Source organism: Mycena indigotica, assembly GCF_014461135.1.
Source record: "Mycena indigotica strain 171206Taipei chromosome Unknown Mind.scaff0007, whole genome shotgun sequence".
Taxonomy (NCBI): Eukaryota; Fungi; Basidiomycota; class Agaricomycetes; order Agaricales; family Mycenaceae; genus Mycena; species Mycena indigotica.
This window is the reverse complement of record NW_023503006.1, coordinates 4,064,572-4,091,270: the sequence shown is the minus strand read 5'-3', so window position 1 is coordinate 4,091,270 and position 26,699 is coordinate 4,064,572. Positions and strand designations below refer to the sequence as shown.

General features: G+C 51.1%; 2 protein-coding genes across 2 annotated transcripts; both read right to left on the bottom strand.

Moving 5' to 3' along the window:
* Positions 1–14,570: 14,570 nt before the first annotated feature.
* Positions 14,571–15,232, bottom strand: MIND_00892400 (uncharacterized protein; the record flags this gene model as incomplete). The annotated part of the gene is made up of 2 exons (XM_037365572.1): positions 14,571–14,959; positions 15,016–15,232. The coding sequence occupies 2 exons, from the start codon at positions 15,230–15,232 to the stop codon at positions 14,571–14,573; spliced, it is 606 nt and encodes a 201-aa protein (XP_037218814.1).
* A 34-nt stretch (positions 15,233–15,266) lies between these two features.
* Positions 15,267–17,559, bottom strand: MIND_00892300 (uncharacterized protein; the record flags this gene model as incomplete). Its single annotated transcript, XM_037365571.1, has 8 exons — positions 15,267–15,726; positions 15,779–15,920; positions 15,972–16,154; positions 16,201–16,601; positions 16,655–16,803; positions 16,851–17,013; positions 17,065–17,282; positions 17,332–17,559. 8 exons carry the CDS (start codon positions 17,557–17,559, stop codon positions 15,267–15,269), a joined length of 1,944 nt encoding a protein of 647 aa, XP_037218813.1.
* Between the last annotated feature and the right edge of the window lie 9,140 nt (positions 17,560–26,699).

The following is a 26,699-nucleotide window of genomic DNA, read 5'->3' as shown; positions in this document are numbered from 1 at the left end:
ACTATGGATGACGGTAGCATCATGGCGGCGCCCAGCACGATGATTTCCAAAGAAACTCCTTACGTGCCTATCGCGAATACGAGCACGAAACCATGGTTCGTAAGAGCGGGCGATGTAGTGGGTATTCTGAGGAACACGGAGACGTACGAAGACTGGCCAGAGGATGAAGATCACTTAGCACGAATGGCGGCCAGCGTTGAAGCTTTGTCTCGGGTTATTCGCGCAAGTGCCGCGGTCGACGACCCAAGAGCAGCGAGGAACGAGGGGAACATGCGGACGGAGGAACCTGCCGAGGAAGACGGGGACGAAGAATTATGGGGGCCTAAGACTACGGCGGTGCCCGACCCGGATCCCAAGGACTACTCCGCAGATATCTCAGAAGCCGTCTGTCTCGGACCAGACATACCCGCTGCAATACTCCCCCGCCTCCAGGAAGTGCTGTCTCGGAATGCCGCGGCCTTCGGAACGGGCGGACGATTGGGTCACATGCTCGAGCAAGCGTCAGTGCCCACCAAGGAAGGGACACAGCCGGTTTCCCTGCCTATGTACGCGGCGTCCCCCGAGAAGAGACTGGTCATCGACAAACAGATGGATCTCTGGATAGAGAGGGAGGTCATCGAACCCTCGATTAGTCCTTGGGGCGCTCCTTGCGTGGTAGTTTTCAGGAACGGGAAACCTAGGCTGGCGGTGGACTACCGTAAGCTTAACGCGTCAACTATAGCGGATGAGTTCCCTATTCCTCGGCAGTCAGAAATCGTGCAAGCCTTATCCGGCTCGCAGGTGCTGTCTTGCTTTGACGCGCTGGCTGGTTTCAATCAAGTCTCCATGGATGAGGACGCGAAACCGAAGACCGCTTTCCGTACACATCGAGGATTATGGCAGTTCAGGCGGATGCCGTTTGGACTTCGCAATGGCCCTTCGATCTTCCAGCGTATTATGCAAGGCGTCTTGGCCCCGTTTCTGTGGTTGTTCGCATTAGTCTACGTGGACGATATAGTGGTGTTCTCTCGGGACTGGGAGGACCATCTGGTTCATCTGGATAGCGTACTATCCGCTATCCGCGGCGCGGGAATTACACTCGAACCGAAGAAGTGCTTCATCGGATACACTTCCATCCTGTTGCTAGGACAGAAAGTCTCGCGGCTGGGGCTCTCCACTCACAAGGAGAAGGTGGCGGCGATCCAAGAGTTGGCTTGACCGACTTCAGTGAACCAGCTGCAGAAGCTTCTGGGCATGGCGAATTACTTCTCAATGTACATTCCGCACTACGCTTTTGTGGTAAAGCCTCTCTTCGGATTACTAGGAAAGGGTGCCAGATGGGAGTGGAGAGCAGAGCATGAGAGAGCCTTCCTAGATGCCAAGGAAGCTCTTACAATCGCGCCAGTGCTAGGGCACCCCGTGAGGGGAAGGCCGTATAGGCTGTACACGGACGCTTCGGATATTGCTATTGGGGCAAGCTTACAACAAGTGCAGAAGATCCGAGTAGGAGACTTGAAGGGCACGGCTGCTTTCGACAAGCTGCGGAAGGCTTGGGATGCTGGAGAACCAGTCCCTCGTCTGTACCCCTCGTTCATTAAGGAGTTAGAAGAGGAATTATACACCGACTTGCAGTGGGCAGAGAACTTCGAGGCATCAGAAGTATACGTGGAGAGAGTGATATGCTACTGGAGTCGCACTTTGAAATCTGCGGAGAGGAACTATAGCGCCACCGAACGTGAAGCCTTGGGCGCTAAGGAAGCTCTGGTGCGGTTTCAGCCTTTTATCGAGGGAGAGAAAGTAGTGCTGGTGACAGACCATGCGGCCTTGCAGTGGGCAAGAGTCTACGAGAACATGAATCGGAGGCTGGCGGCCTGGGGGGCGGTGTTCGCTGCTTATCCGGGTCTGCAGATTGTGCACAGACCAGGCAGAGTCCATTCGAACGTAGACCCGCTGTCAAGGTTACCGAGGACGCCAGATCACGATTCGCCTGTAAGAGATGAGGAATTGGCCATAATCCAGGATGAGGAAAAGAGGGACAGAGCTGAGAGCTTGGAAGAGCGAGGCTCGTTTAGGCCAGCGGCTAAAGCATCCTTCACAGCAAGCTGGTGGGATGAGATAATCGACAAGGAAGCCATGGTGGTTACACGGAGGCAAGCGAAGGAGGCTGGAATCCAGCCCACCGCGACCGAGCAGACTATGGCGATGGACCCCGGGACGACAAGAACGGAGGCATCAAACTTACCGTTTGAAGAAGGAGACGCCTGGACATACCCGATAGGAGTGAAGGAAACAGTGAGCGACAGAGATGAGGATTGGAACAAGCGATCTCACTTGTTGGTCTCTTTCGATCAAGAACTTGCGTCGGAATTCGTGAAAGGCTACAAGGAGGATCCTTTCTTCAGATCCCGTTACGCGGAGGAAATAGCACATCCGGATACAGTGCTTACTCCATCTCGATTCCAGAAGGGCAAGGAAGGCTTACTGTACTTCGTGGACGCGGACTGGAATACCAGACTGTGTGTGCCCAGATCGAAAGTTCCTTCTATACTCAGCTGGCTTCATGACTCGGCTACCGAAACCGCTCACGCAGGACCCATGAAGTTGCTACACCGTGTCAAGGAACTATTTTTCTGGAGCTCTCTGAATAAGGACGTAGAAGCGTTCACAAAAACCTGCGATGTCTGTCAGAAAATCAAGACTGACCACCGACGCCAGATGGGCGGACTCCGCCCGTCTCACGTCCCAGCGGCCCCATTCTCGACAATCTCTATGGACATGATTACGGGGTTGCCGCTATCGGGAGAAGAACAATTCACAGCCATCCTCGTCTTTGTGGACAAGCTTACCAAATACGCCATATTCGTGCCGACTTACACGACTCTGTCACAGGAAGGCTTTGCGAAGTTATTCATCGACCACGTAGTCAATCGATTTGGGATGCCGGAGAGGATCATCGCGGACAGGGATCGAAGGTGGGCCACAGCGTTCTGGAGAGCAGCTACCGCGCAGTACGGGAGTCGAATGGCTTTATCCACTTCCCATCACCCTCAGACCGATGGGCAAACGGAGATCGTTAACGCCTTCCTTGAACAGATGCTTCGCGCATATGTGGCCAAGGACCGCACTACTTGGGCTCGATGGCTCGGCGAAATGAACTTTGCATATAACGGCAGTGTTCACTCCTCCACAGGCTACAAGCCTAACTTCTTACTTATGGGATATCACCCGAGAACAGAAGCTGGCGCCTTACTCCCAACCACGGATCCCGTGGTTAGGCCGTTCGTGCGAGGCCAGAAGGAGGAGGATTTCACTGACGCTCTTAATGAGCACCGCCAATTCGCCAGAGACTCCATCATACTCGCGCAAGAGAAGCAAGCTAGAGCATTCAACAAACACCGTCGTCCCGTGGAGGATATCAAGGAAGGTGACCAAGTCTTGGTTAACCCGCACTCCCTGGAGTTGGTGGACGTGGCCGGGACGGGTCGCAAAACTAATACAGAGAACTATTGGTCCCTTCGAAGTCATGGAGAAGATCAACCCAGTGGTATATCGCCTCCGTCTACCCGATTCCTACAATATGCACCCCGTGTTCAACCTAGAGCATCTCAAGCTGTATCACCCGTCTGAGGAACGGTTCGGAGAAAGAATAGCCTTACCCGACACTCGCGACTACCTCAAGCCTACTGAAGAATTCGAAGTAGAAGCCATACTGGGCCACCGACTGCGGCGTCGCAAGGGACAGGAGTATCGAATGTTCCTGGTTCGATGGGTGGGGTACGACCCGAGCGACGACAGTTGGGTATCCGAGAATGACCTCCGCAACGCTCCTGCCCTTAAGCGGGAGTACCTTCGAATCCATCGGTTAGCTTGAGCGGATCAAGGATGCACGTGACGCAGGATCATAAAATGGGTCAGCGTGACTTGTCACATCATTTCTCTTCTTCTTCTTGACTTCATCCTTCGCTAAAAATCGGTAAGCTCGCAGCGTCGCTGGCTTTCCGCCACGCTGCGAGCTAATCGATTTCAACTGACTTCTTCCTACAGATATGTCTCTAGTAATATACCACCAGTCCATCCGCTTCCAGCAACCACGTCTCCGACCTTTCGCCGGCTTTGGGGATGGCGTCGCCTTAAACGTGCAAATGTCTATGGCTCTGGGATACCTTCGAGTCTTCAGTAACACAAGCACCCGCATTATCCGAGTCATCAATGATCTATACGAGCTATGGTCTCCCAACTCCAGGCAATCGGTCTTTCTTCCTGGCATTCCTCCCCCGGGAGACCTTACCCCGCCATTGGATGCCAATGCGCGGCGGTATGATTCCACTTGGGGAAGATTCGACCCTCGCTCGGGACCCCAATACCTTTACACGCGCTCCTCGCCTATTTTCGCCTTCTTCCGAAATCCCACGTCCGTGAAACGAGAAGACAAGTGGTCCCCCGCCTTTCGCCCTTTAACTGAAGTCTGGAGACCGATGTCCCCGAGAACCGGCACTCTAACCGACAAGGGTATAGACGGGTTGATCGATTGTTACAATTACGTGGTGGGCCGTATCAACTCCTGTTCAGCTCGACTTCCGTTCGCGAAGAATTGGCCCGCTGACCTGCAAATTGCTCCTCCCGATGTCACTCCTTTCTGGTCTCTGAAACGGGCTCTCAATACGCCACAGTCTTGGGAGGATATATTCGACAAATACTCCGAGCTATCTTTCGCCCTCCGAGAAATGCTAGCGTGGGCGGATATGATGGATACTCTCATGGAAGACTTAGCTCGCGGTCCCGACCGAGAGATCGTTGACCCCCGGGAGGAATTCATGGGCTTCTGGGCGAACGGATACCCTAGAGAGCCTCTCGATCGCCTGATCCGCGCCGGCATCCCTTGCTTTGTAGTCTACCGGATTCCGGAAGACCAAGCCGCCAAAATGCGAAGCACGACTGGCCCCTACGGATTCTTGGACGACACTGAAACACTGGCTATGCTCAAGAACAACCCATACTCTGAAATCCCCCGAGACGGAGTCAGCCTAGCTAAGCTTAACATTCCTTCTCGGCTTAAGTCTGGACGTGCTCCTGCTCCCGATCCTATCAGCGAAGAACGAGCCAATCCCCTCTTCCTGGAAGAGGGCCAGCGACCTTTCTGGAGCCAGAGGCGACCTAAAAGCGATTGGCCAGCTAATCCGACAATGAATTGGACTTCGTCCTACTCGGCTCCTAGCCAAGCCCCCGTACCAACGGATACCGGAGGTTGGGGGTCTTCCTGGCCTGATAGTGCCGCGGCTTGGAGCGATCCCGTGCCTTCCGCTGAAGATTGGAACCATCCAAGAGACCCGCAGCCCATCCGCCGGTCGCCCTCGCCTGAGAATCGAAAGGACCGAGATGTCATAGGTCGGAGTAAACTCATCAACGCGCATACGCCCAGTAACGGTCGGAGACCGCCTGTTACGGGCAATCCTCTGAGGGACGACTACAAGCAACCTGAATTGGAATACGTGGACCTATACTCGGACCGACTGCCCTGGATCCGGCCCCCTGAGCTTATCAACTTGCGGAAGGGCTCCGGTAGTCTACAAAAGCTCATCATGGGTATAGGCAAGGGGGACAGGAAAAGAATGGAGCTGGTGGGTCGCAGTTCTCGGACAGACGGTGGCCCCTCCAGTACCTTCTTCGATCGAGACCATCGCCGAACTTTAATCATTCTGGGGTACAAGATCCCTCCTGGCGTTGTCCGTCCGGACCTCTACGGAATGCCCGCTCCTAGGTGCGACTATGTAGTACGAGACAAGCACGGGAACTGGATGCCAACCCGTCCCTCCTACTGGATGTTCTCCTCAGCCTCCTTCACGAGAACGCAAGCCAGCCTGCCGCTCTTGGCCCCGAATCCTCGCCCGGAATATCTGCCAAGAAAGGGGAGTCCGAAACCCGAGCCGGAACCACGGAAGAAACCAGATGATGGGGACGACGGCGACGAGGACGACGACAAGGACGACGGCCCTCCAAAGGATAAAGGGAAAGGGAAACCTTCGATAGCTGCCGATATGGGAGGTTGGGACGAAGAATCGGACTACGGGGACCTCATGGACGCGGACATCCCCGAACCCGAACCAGCTACCTTCCGTCTGGAGGTCAAAGGAAGCGACGCCCTGTCGGCCGAGGAATTCTACAACTTGGCAGAAATTCAGCGAGTTCGTAACGTCGCCGATATTGTGCTGGTCCTGCTAGCAGGCAACAGCGTCATACTGGAAATGGGATCGATAAATGATGCCAGGAGAGCAATGGGTTTCCTGGAAAGGGAGATGCAATGGGTCTCGATCAACTACCTTGATCGAGCTCAATTCGACGCCCTAGCTAGTCTTGTCACGGATTCGTTTAACCGGCTGGAATCCCGCCAGGTTAGAGAACGAAGACTGCAACGTGAGGCGGCCAGAAGAGCTACCATGGCACTACCGATTCCTGCTGCGGCTGCCGCGAGAGTGGAGGAAATGGCGTCAAGTCCTCCTAAGGCGCCGCTTCCCCTTGAGGTTCCCAGCACCAGTACAACGACTACCCTTCCCTTTGCGTCGACAAGCCCTTCGGTACCTACTTCCGCGGCGAATGCAGGGCCGGATTCACGCTCTGCGACTCAGCCACCTTCGCAATCCGCCGCGGTACCCTCGTCACAAGGATCAGCCGAGACGCCCATGGATGTTGATAGCGCTCCGGTGCCTGATACAGCACTTGCGGCGAGACTGGGAGTACGCCTGGAGGAGAGGATTCGCAAGCGGTCCAAGCATAATCCGGGCAAACTAAGAAGGGATGAAAGGCGTCGTATAGAGCGGGAAATCAGGTTGGGACGCGCCGCGAATCTGGGCCCTTTCGCGTTGGGATCTTACGAAATCTCCATGAATGTAACGGCGCCTATGATGGTTGAGCCATCCTCTGTGACCAACGAAGAGGAGCCCTCTCTGTCAGCAACCGACCAGACTTCCTTCATGCTAGGGGCCCACACTTTAACGCTACCGAGTCATGAGAATGTAGAGAATTCACAGCGGATTCCGTTGAACCTCGCTTCTCCTCTGCCGGCAACGTCGTTGGCGCCCAGTACTGAGGAAGTGGCGGCCTTCCTGGATAGCATAGGGGAACCTGCCCATGACCCTACCCGCGAATCCGTGCCCATGCTTCAGCCTGCGATTCCTTCCGTATCAGTGACGGCCGCGGCGAATCAAATAATCGTGAACGGAGTAGTGACCCAGCTTCCAGCTCATCCTTGGTTTAACACGGCTTTCGGCACCCCTTCGATCGCTACGGAGGAGTCTCGCGATAGTTCAGCACCTACGGATTCCTCTGTCGACAACGTGGCAATGGAGGTGGATGACCCGGAATCAAGGACAACATTGGAGGGCATAGCAGCTTCGGCTCCTTGGGCAGCATCAGTGCTGGGGAGGACACAAGACAACAGCGGAAACATATGAACGACTCTTCGTCGTGGGGGGCTCTGTGACGGGTATACCTTCGGTACTTACGGCTAACGACTCAGAATCGCTCTATCAGATATCGAGAATCACCTGATCTTCAGTAATCACATCAGTCATCAGTTTGTAACAGTAAACGTGACCACAGTCACGCAGCAGCAATCTTAACCAAGTCCTTCTTCCTCTTGTGTATCGTCTTTCTCTCGCCTCTTCCTCTTCTCGCGGACCCGTCCCGACTGCCTGAGTACGCGCGCACCTGCTCCCTCCCGCCGTAGGTTACGGGTCAGCTCGCGGACAACCATTGGATTCCAATGGTTGTCTGACTATCATCATCATCTCTTCTCTTCCCTTCCGCCCAGCGTAAGCCTCCCGAACCACAGCGTCACAGCGGAGGTGCAGCATCTTCGAGAACACGTTGCAAATTCCCGCCAGCAAGAGGTCCGGCTTGGACGGTGCTGAAGCCTCGGCTTGCTTACACCAACAGCACGGACGACGACAAGCACAAAGCTGGGTCTAACAAGGTAAGTGGGATGTGTGAAGATTTTGAGTTCAAGTTGGAGCTCACCAAAGATAGTCTCCAGTGCGAGACTCTTGAAATGATGATGCATGCTCAACGAGCTCGTTGTTGTCCACAACTTGTGGCCTTCATCCGCCCATTGCTTCCAACACTGGCAATTCCTGGGATGGTGCCAATTTCGATTATGACAGTGACTGATGGGGCGGGAGCAGGTGGATGGTGACGATGAAGATAGCAGGCTTCTTCAGCGACAACAACAGAACTCCGCGCAGACTCAGCAAGTTAGATAACAGCAACGGCAGTAGAAGACAACCCACCATTCTTCTCCCCCATAGCAACTCAGCGGCTCACCATTAATCGGGCGCAAGAGAGGCTTCTGACTCCAAGTCTCCAAACATGTTGCTGGCTGAGCACGGCAGAACTGGTCGACGCGAGGAATCAGCAAGATCATGGCAAATGCCTTTCCAACAACGCGTCTCCGATCCGCGGAGAGGCCGGGCTGGAAGACATGTAACCCGCAGTGACAACTCACTTGCAAAATCCCAATGGCGCTCATCTTTTTTGCCCTCCCAAAGACGACAATGATGGTGAGCGCATATTGATGATGACAAGGCCAGTGGTTGAGATCGGGACAGACCCTTGTCCATAGCTGGTTCTCTAGGGGAATATTGCCAGTCCGGGAGGAACAAGTATGGCCATTGACCAGAATCACCTTGCTAGTTTACAGTCATCAGCGCAGTGATTAGGGGGGTGACCGAGAGCAAATACTCATTGGTAAGAACACACTTTGTGGTTTGCCAGACATTTTTCTGCCAAAATGGACCTTGTTGTCAGTTGTCATGAAATCCATTGCTAATCAAATGCACAGCAATACCTTTCGGGGGAGATGGGCGAAAGATGGAGAGTGCTGGCAGGAAGCACTGGCCGTGGCTTCCCCGAAACTACCATGATCATGATGAGCACAGAGTAGTAAATCTATCTTGGGAGTCAGCCAAACTTAATGTCAGTGTAAAGTTGTTATCTATGACAATCAATTATGCATTGAAGGAAAAAGCTCTTGATTGTTGGTAGAGCTATGAAGGGCTGAAAAGTGAGTCAGACAAGGAAATTTATGATGCTGAGAAACTTGCTAGAGAAGTTTGAATAGACCAGGCCATCTGCAACACATAACCGAGTACTTAGGCAATTGTAGTCGTGCTGAGGCATCACCCGATATAACCAGATTGTCGGTCGTGCTGTGGAAAAGCCCTCTACAACCAGCAAGAGCGGTCGTGCTGAGGCCAGTCCATATACAACCAGACTGTCGGTCATGCTGAGGCAAAGCCCTCTACAACCAGCAAGGAAGCAGACACTAGGGAGTGTCAAATGAGTATAAAAAGGGATTACATGCATACAATAGGGTAGGAAGGATATCATCCTTCAGGGAGACCTTTCTCTATGCTTCTTACCTTTATCTCATTGGGGAACTCTCACCTCTGAGTAAGTTATTGAAAGATTGGAGTGAGAGGATATACAGCATATATGCAGGTAGATTTGATTCCTAAAAATATAGGTAGTGCTCATAGCTCTGATGGACATCCAATAGACCATAATGCAACTTAAATCAAGCTTATCCATGAATCCCTCAGCAAGATATCAAGTGATCATGGTGCTCAATCAAATTTTTTTAAAAAAAAACTACAGAAAAGGGGGATACCAGTATAACCTAAGTCTATAAGCCTAGACTCGCATCAGAACATGTTTACATTAGGTCATTATCTACCTACCAGTATGACAATCATCTAATTTGATGTAGAATTGGTGGAGATATTGCTGCATCAATGTGTGTGATGAATAATCATTAGATGATATATATGTATTAATAACATTGTATTGTCAAGGATATTATTCCACTCATACAGGGACCCTTTGTAGTACTGAAATCATCCATGTAAGTTATCTATAGAGTGAGATATCACTATATCAGGTATACATCAGCAAATGATTAGCTATTGCCAACACATTTATTGAGCTGTGACTACAGGTCACTTAATGAAAGTTGTTTGTATAGTCAGAATGCACAACTTTCATTTTGTGACAATCTGTGACATTCCTCATCATTCTGCTGTTAAACTGCGAAATTTCCTTTTTGGGAACTATGTCACGCTTGTGACCTCATATTACACAATATAACAGAGTGTATGAACTTAGTAGGATATGTAGAAACTATAGCTGATAGAGTTACTAGCCTTTAGTATCAGCCATGTCACAAATGTCACACTGACCTTGTGCGATAGCACAAGAAATGACTTAGAGCCTGGGGTCTCAGAAATATTGCAGTTTTATTGCCCCTTTTATTGCAGCATAGGGAGTTTTGAGACATCTCTTCTAATTAGAATGGGCACCCAAGCGCGCTGTCCATTCTAATTAGAAGAGATAATTGGGATTAACAGGTGGCCTAGCCAAGCCATGTGTATTTCCTCTATCAATCAACATACAAAATGCTGAGAAGCATATTGAAATTCTTAATCTGCTTTTTGAGAGCCCAAGGGCATGGAAAAGTTTTTCATGCACTATTGACTTAGCTATGGTCAAGGGTCTTGCAGAGTTGTCTATTGACAGACTGTCTATCTTAGAGAGTCTTTCTTTGAAGGCTGATCCTCAAGAGTCCTCTTTTGTCATATCTGCATTTCAAAATTGCTTAAAGCTTGATACTCTTACACTTAAGCATCTATCAGCAGCTCAGGTCAAGGTTCCTTGGAATCAGCTACTATCACTTAATTTTCAAGAAAATGAAGCAGATGCTTTATTTTCAATCCTACAACATACTCCGCAGCTGCAGCAACTTGAGATTGCTGTCCAATCAACATTCAATGTACAAGCTCAAACAATATACTTAAGCAATTTAACAACACTCATTGTGCATCAAAAAATGCTTAATCATGACTCTGGTGCAATGAAAAGCTTGATTTTACCAGCCTTGGATTATCTGGACATAGATCTTGTAGATCAAGCAACCTACAAGCAGATTATATCTCTATGTGATCGTTCAGCTTGCTGTTTAACTTATCTATGCATTCAGCAGGTTGGAGCACAGCAGTATGCTATAGACCTCCTGGATAATAAAACAATGCAGCAACTAACAAATCTTGAAGTGCATGACATCTTTTGGGAGAAAGACTGGTTATTACTTGAGTTTTTGGCTACTGGTAGCTGTCCTAATCTTTCAATACTGACTATTACAATTACACAAGAGCAACTTCCTACTACTGCTATTGCATCCTTCTTTGTGGACCGTAACAAGAATCTCCTAGCAAAGAGCTTGGAAGTTTTTGACTTTATAGTCCTTAAGGACAATAGTCAAAACAAGTTGGAGCTGAATACCAGTTTACAACAACTGTTTCAAAACAGCTTATCTATTTTGTTAGCTGTTGCTGCATAGGTCTTAAGAGTTTCATTCGTGTGTAGAAGTCAGATATTGTTGCTTAAATGTCCAATCAGCCTTATGTTTTTTTATCAGCCTCATGTTGTTCTTTCAATACAGGTTGCTTTCTTTCACCCAAGACAGTATAACTATGGCCATTTTACGCAACAGACCAGCAGCTCCTATCCAGGTAGCTATATATAAGCTTGTATATGTATTGAAAAATTTAGCTAACTAGACATTTTATAGATAGGCCATATCCGGGTTAAAGCCTGGCTTCTTACAAACAATTATGGAAAAGTAGTTCAAGCAAGAACTGAAAAGCCTGTTCGTCAGGGTTCAACAGCATCTATGTTAGCTGGAAATGTTGAGCTTGCCTATATGCCTATCCGGATTAAGCAACTCCCTGTCCCTGTCATAGAGACAATATTTCAGACAACCTCTGCTCAGATTGCAGATGCTGTTTTAGAAATCTATGGAGAGCGCTTTCTAGTCTCTGGCTACTATTCTGCTACTTCTCCAATCAATGGTGGAATCAAACATTTCAGTGGGATTTCTTAGCGAGGAGAGATATTTGTCATTGGATTGGGAAAGGTTATACCCTATCTTGCAACAACAAAGACAATTCATGCACGGCTAGCAGCCAAAAGGTTAGTTTATATGATTTTTGATATTGAGCTACTTGACATATTTATAATTAGATTTATGCAGGTATACTTGTATCATATGCGCAGACGCCAGGAGATTCCTACAGTAATGTAGAAAAGTGACTGCTAGAATGAGAGGAAGTTGGATGGAAAATCTGATCTATTGATCATCATCAAACTGATAGTTATCTTCTTTTCTTGAATTGTGTCAATATGCATGAATCTAGTAGTTCTGACTTTATTGGATATGAACAAGAACTGAGTATGTCTGCAAATATATACTTACTAATAACATAACAGGTTCTAGTATAAGGTTTTTTTTCTACTGCTTAGGTTTTGTAAGTTTCTCTGATGAATCTTTAGATGGTCTGAAGGTTATTAATCTTTTTATGGAGCTATAGCTTATTTAAATTTGCATAGAAATGACCTCAACACAATTATCAGGCTATTATCTTCATTTGTTTAAGCTTTTATCAGATGGTAAATACTGATAAAAAAATTAGCCATATCTATGCAGTCAGACATGGGGATAATAGATGAGGATGATGAGTCAAGTAGTGAAGATGAGGAGAATAACAGTATCTCTTCTCCTCTATTATCAACAATATCAGGTAGGTGCTTGATATTTTATTATTACCTAAACTTATTTGTGGACAGGAAAGGGCAAACAAAACGCACAGACTACTAGGTTCTCATCTCAGCAAAGAGTCAATGAATTTCAAAGAGTTGTAAGGGCAACCCCGGAGGCCTGAGATCAAGGTCCTAGCAGGGGAGGATCCAAAGCGTGAACATTGGTAAGCAAATACAAATGAAGCTGACCTAGCAGGATAGGATCCAAAGAGAAGAAACTCTAAGAGTCCGCCTGCTAGGGAGCTGACTATATACTGCTTGTCCGTAGCTGCCACTGAGCGGCACAGAAGGCCTGGGCGGCGTCGCAGGCAAGGTCCCAGGGCGACCGTTGGGAGGGCGTTGACAGATCGGTGATTGTGCGCGCGAGATGGAGGACCAGACCGGAGTCGGAACCGGAATTGGAATCGTCTCCGAGGGGCCGAAAGGGAGGTTCCCCTGACATCACCCCCCCTTTTAATGCGGCGTCCCGACGCATAGACCGGAATGGAATCGAGTCGAAGGTTGCAGAGGTGATGTACCATGGCTTGCCAGGGTACTTATGATAGAACTCCGCAATTTTCTCCAGGGCGAAGACGCGGTCGAAGCGGACCCACTGGTCAGGCGACACATCGTAGCCTTTCCATCTGACGAAGTAATTCAGCCGTTTATACCTCACCCTTGCGTCCAAGATTTCCTCTACTTCCCACTCCGGGACTCCGTCCTTGAGGTCCGGAGGGGGCTGGTCGTAGCCGGGGGCATCCGTCGAAGGGGTCATATTGAGCGAGCTCAAGCTTGACGACGGGGGAAGACCGGGTGGAGCTTTGAGTAGCACGGAGGGAGGTCGAGCTTGTAGGCGCCTTTGCTGATCTCCGCAACTATCTTGAATGGTCCGAGGCGGCGGTGGGAGAAGTTCTCCGAGGGGCGGGTCTTCCTAATGTCAGAGGCATCCAGCTAAACACGGTCGCCAACCTTAAACTCCGGAGACGGAGTGCGTTTCCGGTCGTAGTAGTGCTTGTACTCCTCTTTGGCCTTAGTGAGCGCGGCCTTGGCTTCGGCAACACCAGTGGCAATCCGGTCGCGGAACTCATTCACGGACTCCATAGCGGAATGGACTCCGGGTTCGAAGCCCATGCGCGGGAGTCGTCCCGTGTCCGTCATGAAGGGGACTTGTTGCATGGAGGAGTGAACGTGATTGTTGTAGGCGAACTCCGCGGCCGGAATCAGCTCGTCCCAGTCGTCCTGCTGATAGTTGGTGAAGATCCGCAGGTACTGCTCTAACTCCTGGTTGACGCGCTCCATCTGGCCATCCATCTGTGGGTGATACGCGGTAGACGTGGCAGGTTTGATGCCGATTAGACGCCAAAGTTCTCAGGTAAAGTCTGCGATGAACTGTGAGCCGCGGTCGGAGACGTACTTTTCCGGAGTCCCGTGGTGCCACCAGACATTCCGGTAGTAGAGGCGGGCGGCTCCTACTGTGTCGACCGTGGTGTGGCACTCCGAGAAGTGAGCACACTTCCTGTGACGGGCTATCGCTCACTACTACTCGATACGACTCAGAATTGCGCCATGGATATATCAGATAACGAAGTAGACACATGATCAGTAGTCACATGCTATGTAACGGTAGACGTGACCAAGTCACGTAGCAGCAACTTAACTCTTTACTTCTCTATCGTCGCACCCGTAGGTGTAACCTTTAGGCTAGTGTCCCAGCAGTTTCTAGAATAGCCGTAGGCTACAATGCTAGATACTCCTAGGCTAGCAACTCCTAGTCGCTGCTGCCCTTTGCCCCCCAGGAACACTGTGTTGGCCGCTGATAACACCTTGCGGCATGGTATCCTTTTGATTGTGCATCAAATAGAGTGATCCATCAACTAGATCACCCGGCAGCCTGGCAGCTGAGGCCGCTTATTCAGCCCCTACACCACACCAGCTATTCCCTCTTGGCGTTGTCAAAGATAATCTGCTTATTCAGCTATGGTTCTAGTATCTACGCTAATGCTCTCCTCTACGCTTCGCAGTCCCAATTCTTCACTGTCCCTCACGAGCAACTGCTCGTAGGTCCCCAAATCAAGCCGCAGGACAGTCTCGACCGCTGCTTTTCCCGGTTTCGTCCACTCCGCCACAAAGCACTCCGCTATCCATTGATGCAGGGCCACCTGTTTCCTCGCGTATGCTTTCAAGCCCGTAGCTACCTCAGGTACCACTGCACGACCACATTCGACGCGCTCCTGCCATGTCTGCTGGACTGCCCGCAAGCTCCGAAGCACTCGTTTCATTTCCTCCCGCAGCAATCGCACCTCTTCAATCCAGCGATCGCGTCGCGCTAACGTTTTCGTCCATCTGACCCGTACAGCTAAAAGCAATCAACCCATTGTCTGAACATCATTGGACATGAAATGAAATCCTTACCTTCATGAAGCCTCGTTTCCTCACCCTCCCCCACAACCGTCTTCCATATCCACGAGACAGCCCCACTTGCGGAAGCAGAAGGCTCATTCCTGGCGCGCCAGCTTTCACCCACTCGTCCCAATTGCAGCCTAGATGCCGAATCACTATCCTTCTCGCCCCTTGTATTCAGATCGCTGTCAGCGAGCTCTGCCAGGTCTGCGCGATACTGAGCCCCCATTAGCCGTGTCAGAGCAGCTCTTGCTTGTCGATATTTAGTAGCCTCCCGCATTATTTGGTCCGTGACACGCGATATGAGTGTGCTCGATCGAGTTGTAGCGCGCTGACCGACGGAGGTGGGAATTGCGATGGTGAATGATATGGGTCTTGGTGTAGAGAAGGTTGCGAATATGCGATAACGCGTCACCACATTGCGCTTCTCGCAGCTTGGCCTCCAACGTCGATAGCGCTGCCCGGCTGGCCCTCCCTCGTTGACTCTCAGTCAAATCCGACGGAAGCCACAGTTTTACGTCCTCCGCCTTGATGGGTGGACGATCCGCATCTCGACATTCCTCTTCCGCTTGTCGCAGCGCTGAGACCCCAGGCATAAAGACTTCTTGCTGGTTGCGAAGCGTCTTGAGCTTCTTGAAGAAAGAAACTCGAAGTTCTTCAATTTGGACCTCACGCTCGGCAGAAGGACTCGAGCTACCACGGACCTCCGTCTTGATGCGACGCCTGTGAGGAATTCACATCGAACATCCAACACGACACAAGCAGGAACACGTACTTGAGGTCCTCCAAGTGCAGTAGGGCCTTGACAAAGGCAGTCGCAGTGGTTGTACCTTCGAGGAAATCGCCTCTCCCCTCTCGCGCTTCCTTGAGCTCCGCACGCTTGAGTTCCGCCGCAACCTGCGCTTCCGATGGTCCAGCTACGGATCATATAATCAGCATTTGAGAAGTATTCAGATCTAATATCGTACCATCCTTGCCTCCGGCCACGATGTATGGGTTTGGCTTACTCTTGTCGGCCAACCAGTCCTTCACTTTCTGCATCCACTCCCGTCGAACTCGTGGCTCCAGGCTGTTATCGACCTCGACAAACTGTGCAATTTGTTGGTCGCGCTCCGCAACAGAGATGATAAGCTTTCGGGCCAAATTGCGAGCTACATTTTGTTAACAAGCAGAACCTCAAAGCCTCGAATGACTCACCCTGACCAACGTTCTTCTCGAAGTTGATGTGGTCGACCCGGTCCTCGATGGTGTCGTGTCGATTGCCTTGACCCATTTCCTTCGTTGCAAAACTGGCTGGGTTCAAAATGGACCAAGTCCGCTCGATACTCTCGCCATCGGTGCGTCCAACGCCAACCGTGTAACTGAGAGAGTTTGAGTTCTGACAGCTTTCTTCGTGCGCCGCTGCATGCCAAACTGGAAGTGCGAAGTCGATATTGAAAGAGTCGAGATTCGGGGGGATATTTGATTGTGCCAAGATGTTCACGACTCTCTGGCGCAGGTACAATTTCCATTGGCAGACAATGTCATACGACACCACCAAACGCTTGACCCGGGCATCATTCAGAGCATGCATAAAGATGTAGTCCATATTTGCGTAACTGCCGTCTGAAATTAGTCGCGAACGATAGAAACGGCACATAATACAACGTACCGTTCACCCTTCTGTAGATCACCAAGTCCCCCAGCACGAATGACACCATGTCTGGCGCATACACATCCACCAACTCCTGAAACGCGAAGACCCGTCGTCATTCGAGTTTCCTTCTGCATCAAGGCAGCAAAGGCGATACAGGTACTAACCTATATGCAGTCATCAGACCAGTCATATCGTAAAAAAGAAAACTCACGTCTTCTTCAGCGACGTAGTCGCGCAGATGCTCTCGGTAAGGTTCATCGTCCACAAAATAGCCCCAACCGGATCCAAGCGAATCATCCTGTCTTTCGTTCGCTCGGATGCGGTTTTTCAAGCGAAAGTTGGCGTCTAGCGCCAGCATTAGGCTGTAGAGAAACCTGACTGAGTTATTAACAAGATATTTTGGTGAGTTGAGTTGGTCCACATACTCATCCTTCGGGTCACAATTCTCCCATCCTTCAGGAAGATTCACGCCAGGGCGGGGGCAAGCCCAGCAGCGCACGGCGATACGCCCAGGCTCTAGGGCTTCAGTTGCCCCGCCGGCATAAGGGTTCCATGACTTGTTTTCGTGGCCAACACCCGCACGCTTGAGACGTAATAGGAAGGCATACTGCCTTGCCATTCGACTGAAAGATCGATATCGATCCTGTGGCCTTACATCAGGACATTTTGCGGTCAAAGAGACTTGGACCTACTGGAGTTTTACCCAGTTTCGTAGGATCTGTCAACCGCTCAAGGGTCCCGACGAAGTCGTGAGCGCTGACGTTGCCTACGACATTGAGTTGTCGAAATAGCTTCAGCGCGCGAAAGGTAGCACATGTCCCCAGTTCGTTAACCGTCGCGGGATACCATCGATTGGCCATAAGTTGCGCGACCGAATCATATTGCAACGAGTTTGAGCAACCACACAATCTAACACCCATCGTTAGTTAGGGTGGTCTCGCAGCGATAAAGTGCCTTACCTGACATCGAGTGTGAAAACGCCAGTCGTGTCGATGACCACGAGGGCTTGAGGAGGTCTGGGAAGCGAGCATGGCCGCCCTTGATGTCACTGCGGGCAATGGAGCATATTCCGCCCTGGAATATGTTGAGAATATTATGAATATTACAGGCTGTATTCATTCTATTTTCTAGGCTGGAATATGACAGGAATATCCGTGGAATATTCTCAATTTTCTCACCATCTGCCATGTATATGACAGCCCGGAAAATGTTGGGCAGATCCGTGGAATATTCTCAATCTGCCACATGTTTTCATTCAATATTCCGGCCTGGAATATATCACATGTTCCAGCCTGGAATATTGTGATCAGATTCTAGGACTATCATTGATTGGGATTCTGATTAGGATTTCATATATACCACTATTTAAATTCATCTCTCCATACTCAAGTCCAAACATTCTGGCATATTGACCTAATCAATTTACAGTCTACATAACCCATAGCCCAGATAATCTATAATGCCTGATAACCCATAGGTTTGGGTAGGAACTCGCCGATGTTGAATTCCTTAACCAGCCTCCAATAGGACATGTGTGTGGCCGACACAGGCAGCAGGGCAAGGAAGTAGCCAAGCTCCCCTGCCGACAAGGCATCCCTAAAGCCATTAACCTCGCCTTTAAGAAGATATCGCCACATCATCACATTCAGCAGCACACTCTCCGCCGCCTCCTTCACGATCGAGGTCTGCAGGCCCTTGAAGAGAACAGCAGATAATGCAAACGAGAAGCCGGTATCTAACGAAATACCCATGGGGCTGTCGAACTGGGTGAGCGCGAGATTAAGACTGTCACCCCTCGAGCAGCATTGTCGACACAGATGCATGTCGGAACAGATTCCATTCCTTCAAGCGTGACTGAAAGCAAAGACGCCGCTTCGCTGTAGAACGTGATATGGCTGCACTGGTTTGCCCAGTTTTGCGCCGATAGAGCCAGAAACTATCCATGAAGGTGAGTATATGCTCCAAAATGAGCGTTGACAACTCGCCCACCCGCTTATTAGACGCTCGCTATGGCATCGTTTGCCGTGACGACCCGCCGAATCTCCCTCCAGCACGACTTGTTGCGCCGATGGAGCCGACCGTCGAGTTGTCTCTCCAGAAACTATACATTCAGGTGAATTCGTGGTCCAGAATAACTCACTTACCTCCGGGTTTCAGGCTGCAACTGCACCAATTGCCGATTAAGCCGGTCGCGCCCTGCGTTGAGCACGAAACTGGTGAGTGTGGGGTTTAAGCTTCAAAAGGAGTGCACTAACCTGTTTATTCGACGCTAGAGCGTCGTTTCGCGACCAGCAACACAAGTCGGCCCCAGCACGACTTGTCCCGGTTTTCCGTCGATCGATCCGGCCTGCCAGTGCGAGCAACTATACGTTGAGGTGAGTTTGGGGCTCAAAATAATGGGCTTACCGGTATATTGGCCTGTACATGTCCAATGCCTGCCCAGTTCGCCATTCGCGGCAGGGCTAAGAGCAATGCCGTTGTTTGTCATGTGCGCGCGGATTGCTGCAGGCCACAACGGCGCCATATTCGTCTGCGCCGAGCAATGATGTCGTTTGCCGCAGTTATTGGTGGGTTGTCCCCGGGCCTGTGTACCCGCAGTTAGTAGTCGTCCTTGGTAGTAGATGGCGGAGCTTGCCGGTCTGACTGTGAGCGCACTTGAAAATGAGATTCTGGTTGCTAACAGTGACTTACCAGCCGCGTCGGGGCAATAAGGTTGCCGCGAAGAACACTGTCGCATGTTAACCCGGAAGTCCGCCTTGCCGCTCCTCGTAAACAGCCCGTTCTCCATGATCCGGATGGCGGGGAATAGTTGCAAGGGCACGGAGAGCATGATGGCAATCGAGTAGATAAACTGGACAGACTGGACCATCTTGCTCTCCGCGTCAAGGTTGACCAGCACGACCGTCTGGACTTCTGAGCCGAAAGTGAGATAGGCAAGGGCACCAGCTCCGCCAGAGAGGACTAAGACGATGCACATAACGCCTGTCAGTACCTTGGGAAACTTGTGTGGCTCCCGCATCGCATCGGTGATTGGTATGACCATGCCAATACCCTCAAACGAATAGACCGCTACACCCATGAATAGTAAAAAGTCCTTCGGGTTGAACATCTTCACGTCCGCAATCCCGCGCTGGCTGATAATCGAAATTTCTGACCCAAAGATATACAGTCCGACGAGAATGAACGCGTCAGCCACCACCGCTGTTGAGCTGAGTGTGGCAAGGTCGCGGAATATTGGCAGGAATATGACGAGTTGTGCGAGGATGAAGTACTGGATGGGGATCAGCTTGATCATGAGACAATGGGTGATGCCCATGACGAGTTCTTGGAGGTTTTGCGAGACGAGGATGATGTAAGCGGTGACGAAGCCGATTTGCGAGACTATAATGGAGCCAAGGATGAGGTCGCGCATCCACGGGCCATACAATGTGCCCCCAATGTCTGTGAAAAGATAGGTATGGAGCAGGGCATACAAACAAAAGCATAAACTGACCTCCAAAACTGCCAGAGACAACGAATTTGGTGTAGACCAATAGGAGGAACGAGTATAAGCGAAATGAAAGCAATGAACACGAAGAGTCCTGAGGAGAGAAGAAGAGCAGCCCGCCGTTGTAAAAGCTGAAGCGGTCAAGTCGCGGAGAACAAGATAGAGAATAACACACCTTTTTCCGAGGAAAAGCACACCAGTACCAACAAAGGCCTTGAGCAGCTGGCAAAAAATTAAAGAGAGAAAAGGCGTAAAAAGGACAAAGCACAAACCATTAGATACGCCTGTCCAACGGTAGCTGTCCCATTTCTCGCTCTAGATAGTGATGACCGTCTCCGCGACCGGGACCGGGACCTAGACAAGGCAGATGCTCCTAATAGCGGAGCAGTCTCGTTTGGTACAGCATCAGGACCCATTTCTTCATCATCTTCGTCGAGGGCTGCTTGTATGGCTGGATGGGGTCGGGAGTGAAAGTGTGGCGACGGCCGGCGTCGTGCCTGACGCTTTTTCGCTCACTAGAATGGGGGCGGGATTGGCTGGCATAGGATTGGGTGTCGTGTTGGGTGTCGTGTTGGGGGGTGAGTGAGCTTGTGGGTATAGACATCGAAACCTGCTCAACTGGTCAAATTTGGACTTGTGCTCGATAGAGGGGACACGCACCATCACCATACTCTCCAATCCCGCGTGGCGGCGCATCAGCGATGAGGACAACCATTTTGCTTGCTTCAGGCCTCCAGTCACCTCAAACACGACGGCTGCTACCGCTTCTGGCCCATCTCCTCGTTACCTGCGCGAGAACACGCGTCGTGTTTGTGGGAAAGATGAGAAGATGCCAGCGTGGCGTTTCCCACGGGCTCCGGCCAGCCAGTCCGAAACACGAACGCCTTTGCCTGGCGGGTGCATGAGCGGGAGTCGGTTGGCAGTCGGAAGGAGGTAAAGGGTGAGGGTGCTCTGAAACGATCGCGAGGAGTGTGGGCGAGCGTGTGATTGCTTGCGATCGTCCTTGCAAGGCTGGCTTGGTGGGGACAAGAACGCAAGCGGGAGGGGGGGAAGCAAAGTATGCAGGTGGAGAACGTCTGTTACCAGGTCACAGGTAGTGACACGGCAACAAGAGCCGAGGGGTTAGTGGGAGAGGGAAGGTTGTGATGAAGATGAAGATGGGCTTGAGGTAGTCCAATCCATCCCGTTAACCGATTTGTGAGAACGGGTCCAGCAGGTAGCTACGCCATTGGGTTAACACCGGCAGGCGCGGGGGAGGAAAGGTAAGCAAAAGATCAAAATGCACCTAGTATCCATTGAAGGGAAAAGCTCTTGATTGTTGGTAGAACTGTGAAGGGCTAAAAAGTGAATCAGACAAGGAAATATATGAAGCTGAGGAACTTGTTAGAGAAGTTTAAATAGACCAGGCCATCTGCAACACATAATCGAGTACTGAGGCAATTGCGGTTGTGCTGAGGCATCACCCGATATAACCAGACTGCCGGTCGTGCTGTGGAAAAGCCCTCTATAACCAGCAAGAGCGGTCATGCTGAGGCCAGTCCATATACAACCAGACTGTCGGTCATGCTAGGGGAAAGCCCTCTACGACCAGCAAGGGAGCGGTCGTGCTGAGGCGTCACCCGATATAACCAGACTGTCGGTCGTGCTGTGGAAGAGCCCTCTACAACCAGCTTTGCAAGAGCGGTCATGCTGAGGCCAGTCCATATACAACCAGACTGTCGGTCATGCTAGGGGAAAGCCCTCTACAACCAGCAAGGGAGCGGTCGTGCTGAGGCGTCACCCGATATAACCAGACTGTTGGTCGTGCTGTGGAAGAGCCCTCTACAACCAGCTTTGCAAGAGCGGTCATGCTGAGGCCAGTCCATATACAACCAGACTGTCGGTCATGCTAAGGCAAGCCCTCTACAACCAGCAAGAAAGCCACACAGACACTAGGAAGTGTCAAATAAACATTAGCTTATCAAGAGCTGATTGTGCAACTCACTATCAAGTAGTTACTGCCCATACACACCTTCTCCTCAATGCCTGCATCCTGACTTGCTTGTGCCAAGCCCACCCACTCCACTGTCAGAGAGGTGCAGGTCGGCAGTGCACGTGACTAGCAGCAGTGCACGTGACAAGCAGCAGTGCGTGACGAGTAGCGGCTGAGGCTGCTCATTTCATTGAGTTGACAGCTTTGCAGGTGAGTGGAAGTCCCAAATGTACACTTCAAGTGAGGGTCAGAACAACAAAAGCAAGCCAAGAGACTCAAGAGCATACCTCGCCACTGATAGCACCGGATGTGAGCAGACTGGTTTGGATGACCAGCTAAGTTTGATGGATTGTAGTACAGTGTTGAGGAGGTGTGAAGTCTCAAGAGCAATGAGGCAGACTTTGCAGGCAGTGCAGAGCTTGATGCTCAACACAATGATAATCTGCGCTCTTATCAGCCCCACCCACACTCCAAACCCACAATTACACACCTCATTGTCTGAGGTGGTTGCAGACAGCAGCAGCACAAACACAGGATCCCATTGAGCATTGCCCCATCCGCCATCCTCTCTTCCTAGCTTGTCGTCCGGCTCATGTCGAGGTCGTGGGTGGAGAAAGTGTGACTGGTGCTGTGACCCGAAGAGTGATTTGTCAGAGTCTGACTGGGAAGACTCTGACTAAGCATGATGAAGGCCTATTTCATGCTCTCAAAGAGCCACGCTTCATTTATGACCTCAAAGATTCAACACAGCTTCAAAGAGCTGACCTCCCTGACCCAATTTTATTGGTTTACAGCCTACAATCTCATAGCATTGTTTCCGGAGGCCTGGGCCTGGCAGCGTTTGACGCAGACCCGCTCCCGCCTCCTGACAACGGTGCTGCCAATGATTCATTCATACACCTAACGCCTTCCCACCCACACCCCACAACCATATCCCGAGCTTCCTGGCAGCGCCCGCCACCTCCGCCCGACCTGCCCGCGCGATCTCGTCGTGGTTGCACCAGGGCACAAAGTCCACGATGATGGCAAGCGTGATGAGCATTGGGAAGCTGAGCGCCTGAGGCCCACCGAGAACGCGCTGATGTCGTCGGGCCGGGCCGGGCATGAGGACGAGCCGGAGATGTGTGAGGGAAGGACACGCCAGCTGGATGGAGTCAATGGAACCATGCGGTGCTGCTAACGAGAGGTTCTGGAGTTGGTGAAGAGGCTTTAGATCTAGAACGCGAGGGCATTGCCGTCCGTGCCGAGCGCATCGAGGGCAATGAAAAGCGGCACAGCGAGGTCAGCAACGAGCATATTTGTGTACTGCGAGAAGCGGTCAGTATCGTTGCCAGCATTGACGAATCTGACCGTTTACATCCGGGATTTAGACTATAACTCTTGATTTTCCTGCTGGTACGGCGCGATAGCTCGCTCGCGCTGTGTTCGCGCACACCGTACCTGGTGGTATGCATTGCGCGGGTCGTACATGGCCATATCAGGCCTGGTGACGTCGCTGTCGTCAAGCACATGGGCCACGCTCGACACATCCACCCCGCAAAGTCCTGACTCCTGATCGCAACACATACTGTAATGACTCCGCAATTGCTCAGCGGAACGACAGCCAGTCCAGCCATTGGCGTGGCGAAGCCCGATGTTAGCGCGACAGTCTCGTTGCGGACAGTTGCGGACACTGAACGCGCCAGAGAGGATTGGTGCTGAGTCGCGCAGCCCCCAGATGCAGTGTCAGTGGTCGTGATGGAGAAAACAAGCGGGCACGCACATTGTGTCCATATCCATGCACTTCCCCACAGTGGTTTTTCGCGCCTGGTTGTAGTGTGGTCATGAGCTGACACTCTATGAAACCACGAAAGACAATCAGACCGTTCCAGATTTGAATGGCTGTGGCAACGCACCGACATCGTCTTGAGCGGATAGACAATCCCCGTAAACTCGTACTTTCCCCAGTCCCCCGTACAAATGCTTACCCTCCATTGCAGCACACTGGCAGCCCCGTGTCTTGTGGGTGATTTCCAACTTGTACGTCTTCTGTGCGTTGAGGATAACGCCGTTGCTGATGACCTTGCCATTTTCAGTGTCGATTTCGTGGTTTTTGAAGGCTGCCGCGACGTGCGAAGCGTTTTGGAAGAGCTTTGCCGGTTGCTGGAGGGAGGGAATGCGTCCCGCCGCAGCGCCCAGATGCGGGACACGGCCATGTCGTCCGAGCTGGGCTGCGAGCGGGCTCCTCAGTGAAGTGAGCGATGACGAGGGCGGGAGAAGTTGGTAAGCAACACGTGCCGGGTGTCAGGTTACGGAACCGAAACACCGGTCGTTGTTGCTTACGCTCACAACCCTGAGCCTTTGCGCTGGTGTTGTCCACTGCCGAGCCCGCCTCGAGTTTTCACGACGTTCAGAGGTAGCGGAGCCTTTGGCGCCTGTTGTTGGCGCGTCAAGTAGGTGTTGCCAAGCACTCAGGCTGTTTTGATAAGTCTTACTCACCATTGTTGACAGGCTCAAGGGAAGCGGACGTCTGGCTTGCTCCTCATCGCCCACTGCTGTCCAACTAGGTGAGTTGGATCAGTATAGCTGCGCACCAACAGCACCCAGCTCATCCGCCACCAGCTGGCTCAGCACTCTACACCAAACCCCGTGCCAATGCCTGCGAAATCTCGCGGCACGAGCACGGGCACGGCTTCTGGCAACCGCAGGACTACGACTACTGCGCCGCCGAAACGACGATTTGCTCGGGCTGGGCGCGTGGTCAGGGCTGTGGGCTGACGTGCGCGCATCATGTTGTTGGGGACCGGCAACACTGGCGGAGACAGTGGGGTCTGAGTCAAGGTGCGTAAAATTTGGCTGAGGTAACGCGCAAACTCACGCTGAAACTCACGCTTCAAAGCAGCGCCGAACGACTCCCCACATTTTGAGCTCTCCTTGCACTTTGGAGCTAGGAATGGGCAACAACGAGCACCTCCGAGCCACCGACTCCTTGCGCGTCTTTTTAACGCTGTTCTTGGTTTGCAAGCGGTTCTGACCGTATCGGCGGCTCCAGCTAGTCCCAAACAAGTTTGGCCTGCCCCGCGAAACAACTGGGCCATGCAACAGTTCGCGTTTGCGAGAACTCGGTCTGTACCTTGCTTTTGCACGGGTTTACAACGATATCAAGGTTGTTAAACCGCTTCTTGCTGTTCTTTCGCCCCGCAGGAGAGTTTCTCGCGTTCCCGCCGGTCTGGGCATCGATTCGAGTCAGCGATGCACCTCTGATTGTTCGGTGGGCGGTTTCTTGGCGGGATGTGGTCTTGCTGGAGAGCTGCATGGTTAGTACTCTCCTCCACCTTCATTTCTCGGCTGACATGCTTCAATAGTGGTATCCGAGCTGTATTGGCTGCTCATCCGCGGCATGCTGCTCGTCTCGGACGAGTTTTGCCTGCCCCGTGGACCGACTGGCCGAAACGCCTTCCGTTTGGCCTTCAAAATACGGTCGGTACCTTGCTTTTGCTTTACTTCATGATATTGATGTTTTTCCACAGTTTCTTGCTGTTCTTTCGCCCTGCGGGAGGAGTTTTGAACGTCTGGGCAGTGATTCAAGTTGGCGATGAAGTACTGTTCGTTTGGTGGGCAGTCTCAGCAACAATGCAGCGGTTGGTACTTGTCTTTGACTTCATGCGTTGACTGACATCTTTTGAACAGTGGTCGTCCAGCACAGTTAGTTCCGCTTCTGCAAACGCAACATCTCCAGTGTCCAAGGCAAGTTTTCTGCTCCTATCTCAATGCTGCACTTGTTTACCTTGATTCAGACGACGTTGATGCGGGGACAAAGTAATCAAGGCACCTTTTGGTGACAATCAGGCGCTTGGAGATATAAGTCGGGGGTAGAGCTTTGTCTGGATATTGACCTGCATATCGCAAAGCTGCTGTCTCGAGGGTAAGTTTCTAGGCAATCACATCTCGTTTCTCATGCTAACTACTTTACAGTTTTTGTTACGATGGTGAACATTATAGTGTATCTGAGACGACACCATTGTTCGCTGCTTCCAGGTCGAGTTTGCAAATCGGAGGGGACGGAGCGCGTGATGACAAATCGAGTAGCTTGTGTCTGAGGTTTAAAGTTGGTCGTAGGGAAGCATGGGCAGCTACTCTGGCGGTACTGGTCAGCACGAGCTCTGTGTTGCCAAACTCAAAGGCTATAGTAGAATCATTGTACTCCAAGGCAGATTTCCCTTTCAAGTTTTGGCCAGCTACATCTGTGTTAGAGAGTGTTGTTGAAATAACACTGTTGGATAATGCTTATCGATAATCCTGAATATGAGAATCTTCCTTGAGGTGACTTTAATTTGTTTTAGGTGAGTATCTACCATATGCACTAGCCAGCATATAAGTGATTATATAGTGGTATATATATAGAATCCTAATCAGAATCCCGATCAATGATAGGCTCAGAATCTGATCACAATATTCCAGGCTGGAACATGTGATATATTCCAGGCCGGAATATTGAATGAAAACATGTGGCAGATTGAGAATATTCTACGGATCTGCCCAACATTTTCCGGGCTGTCATATACTTGGCAGATGGTGAGAAAATTGAGAATATTCCACGGATATTCCTGTCATATTCCAGC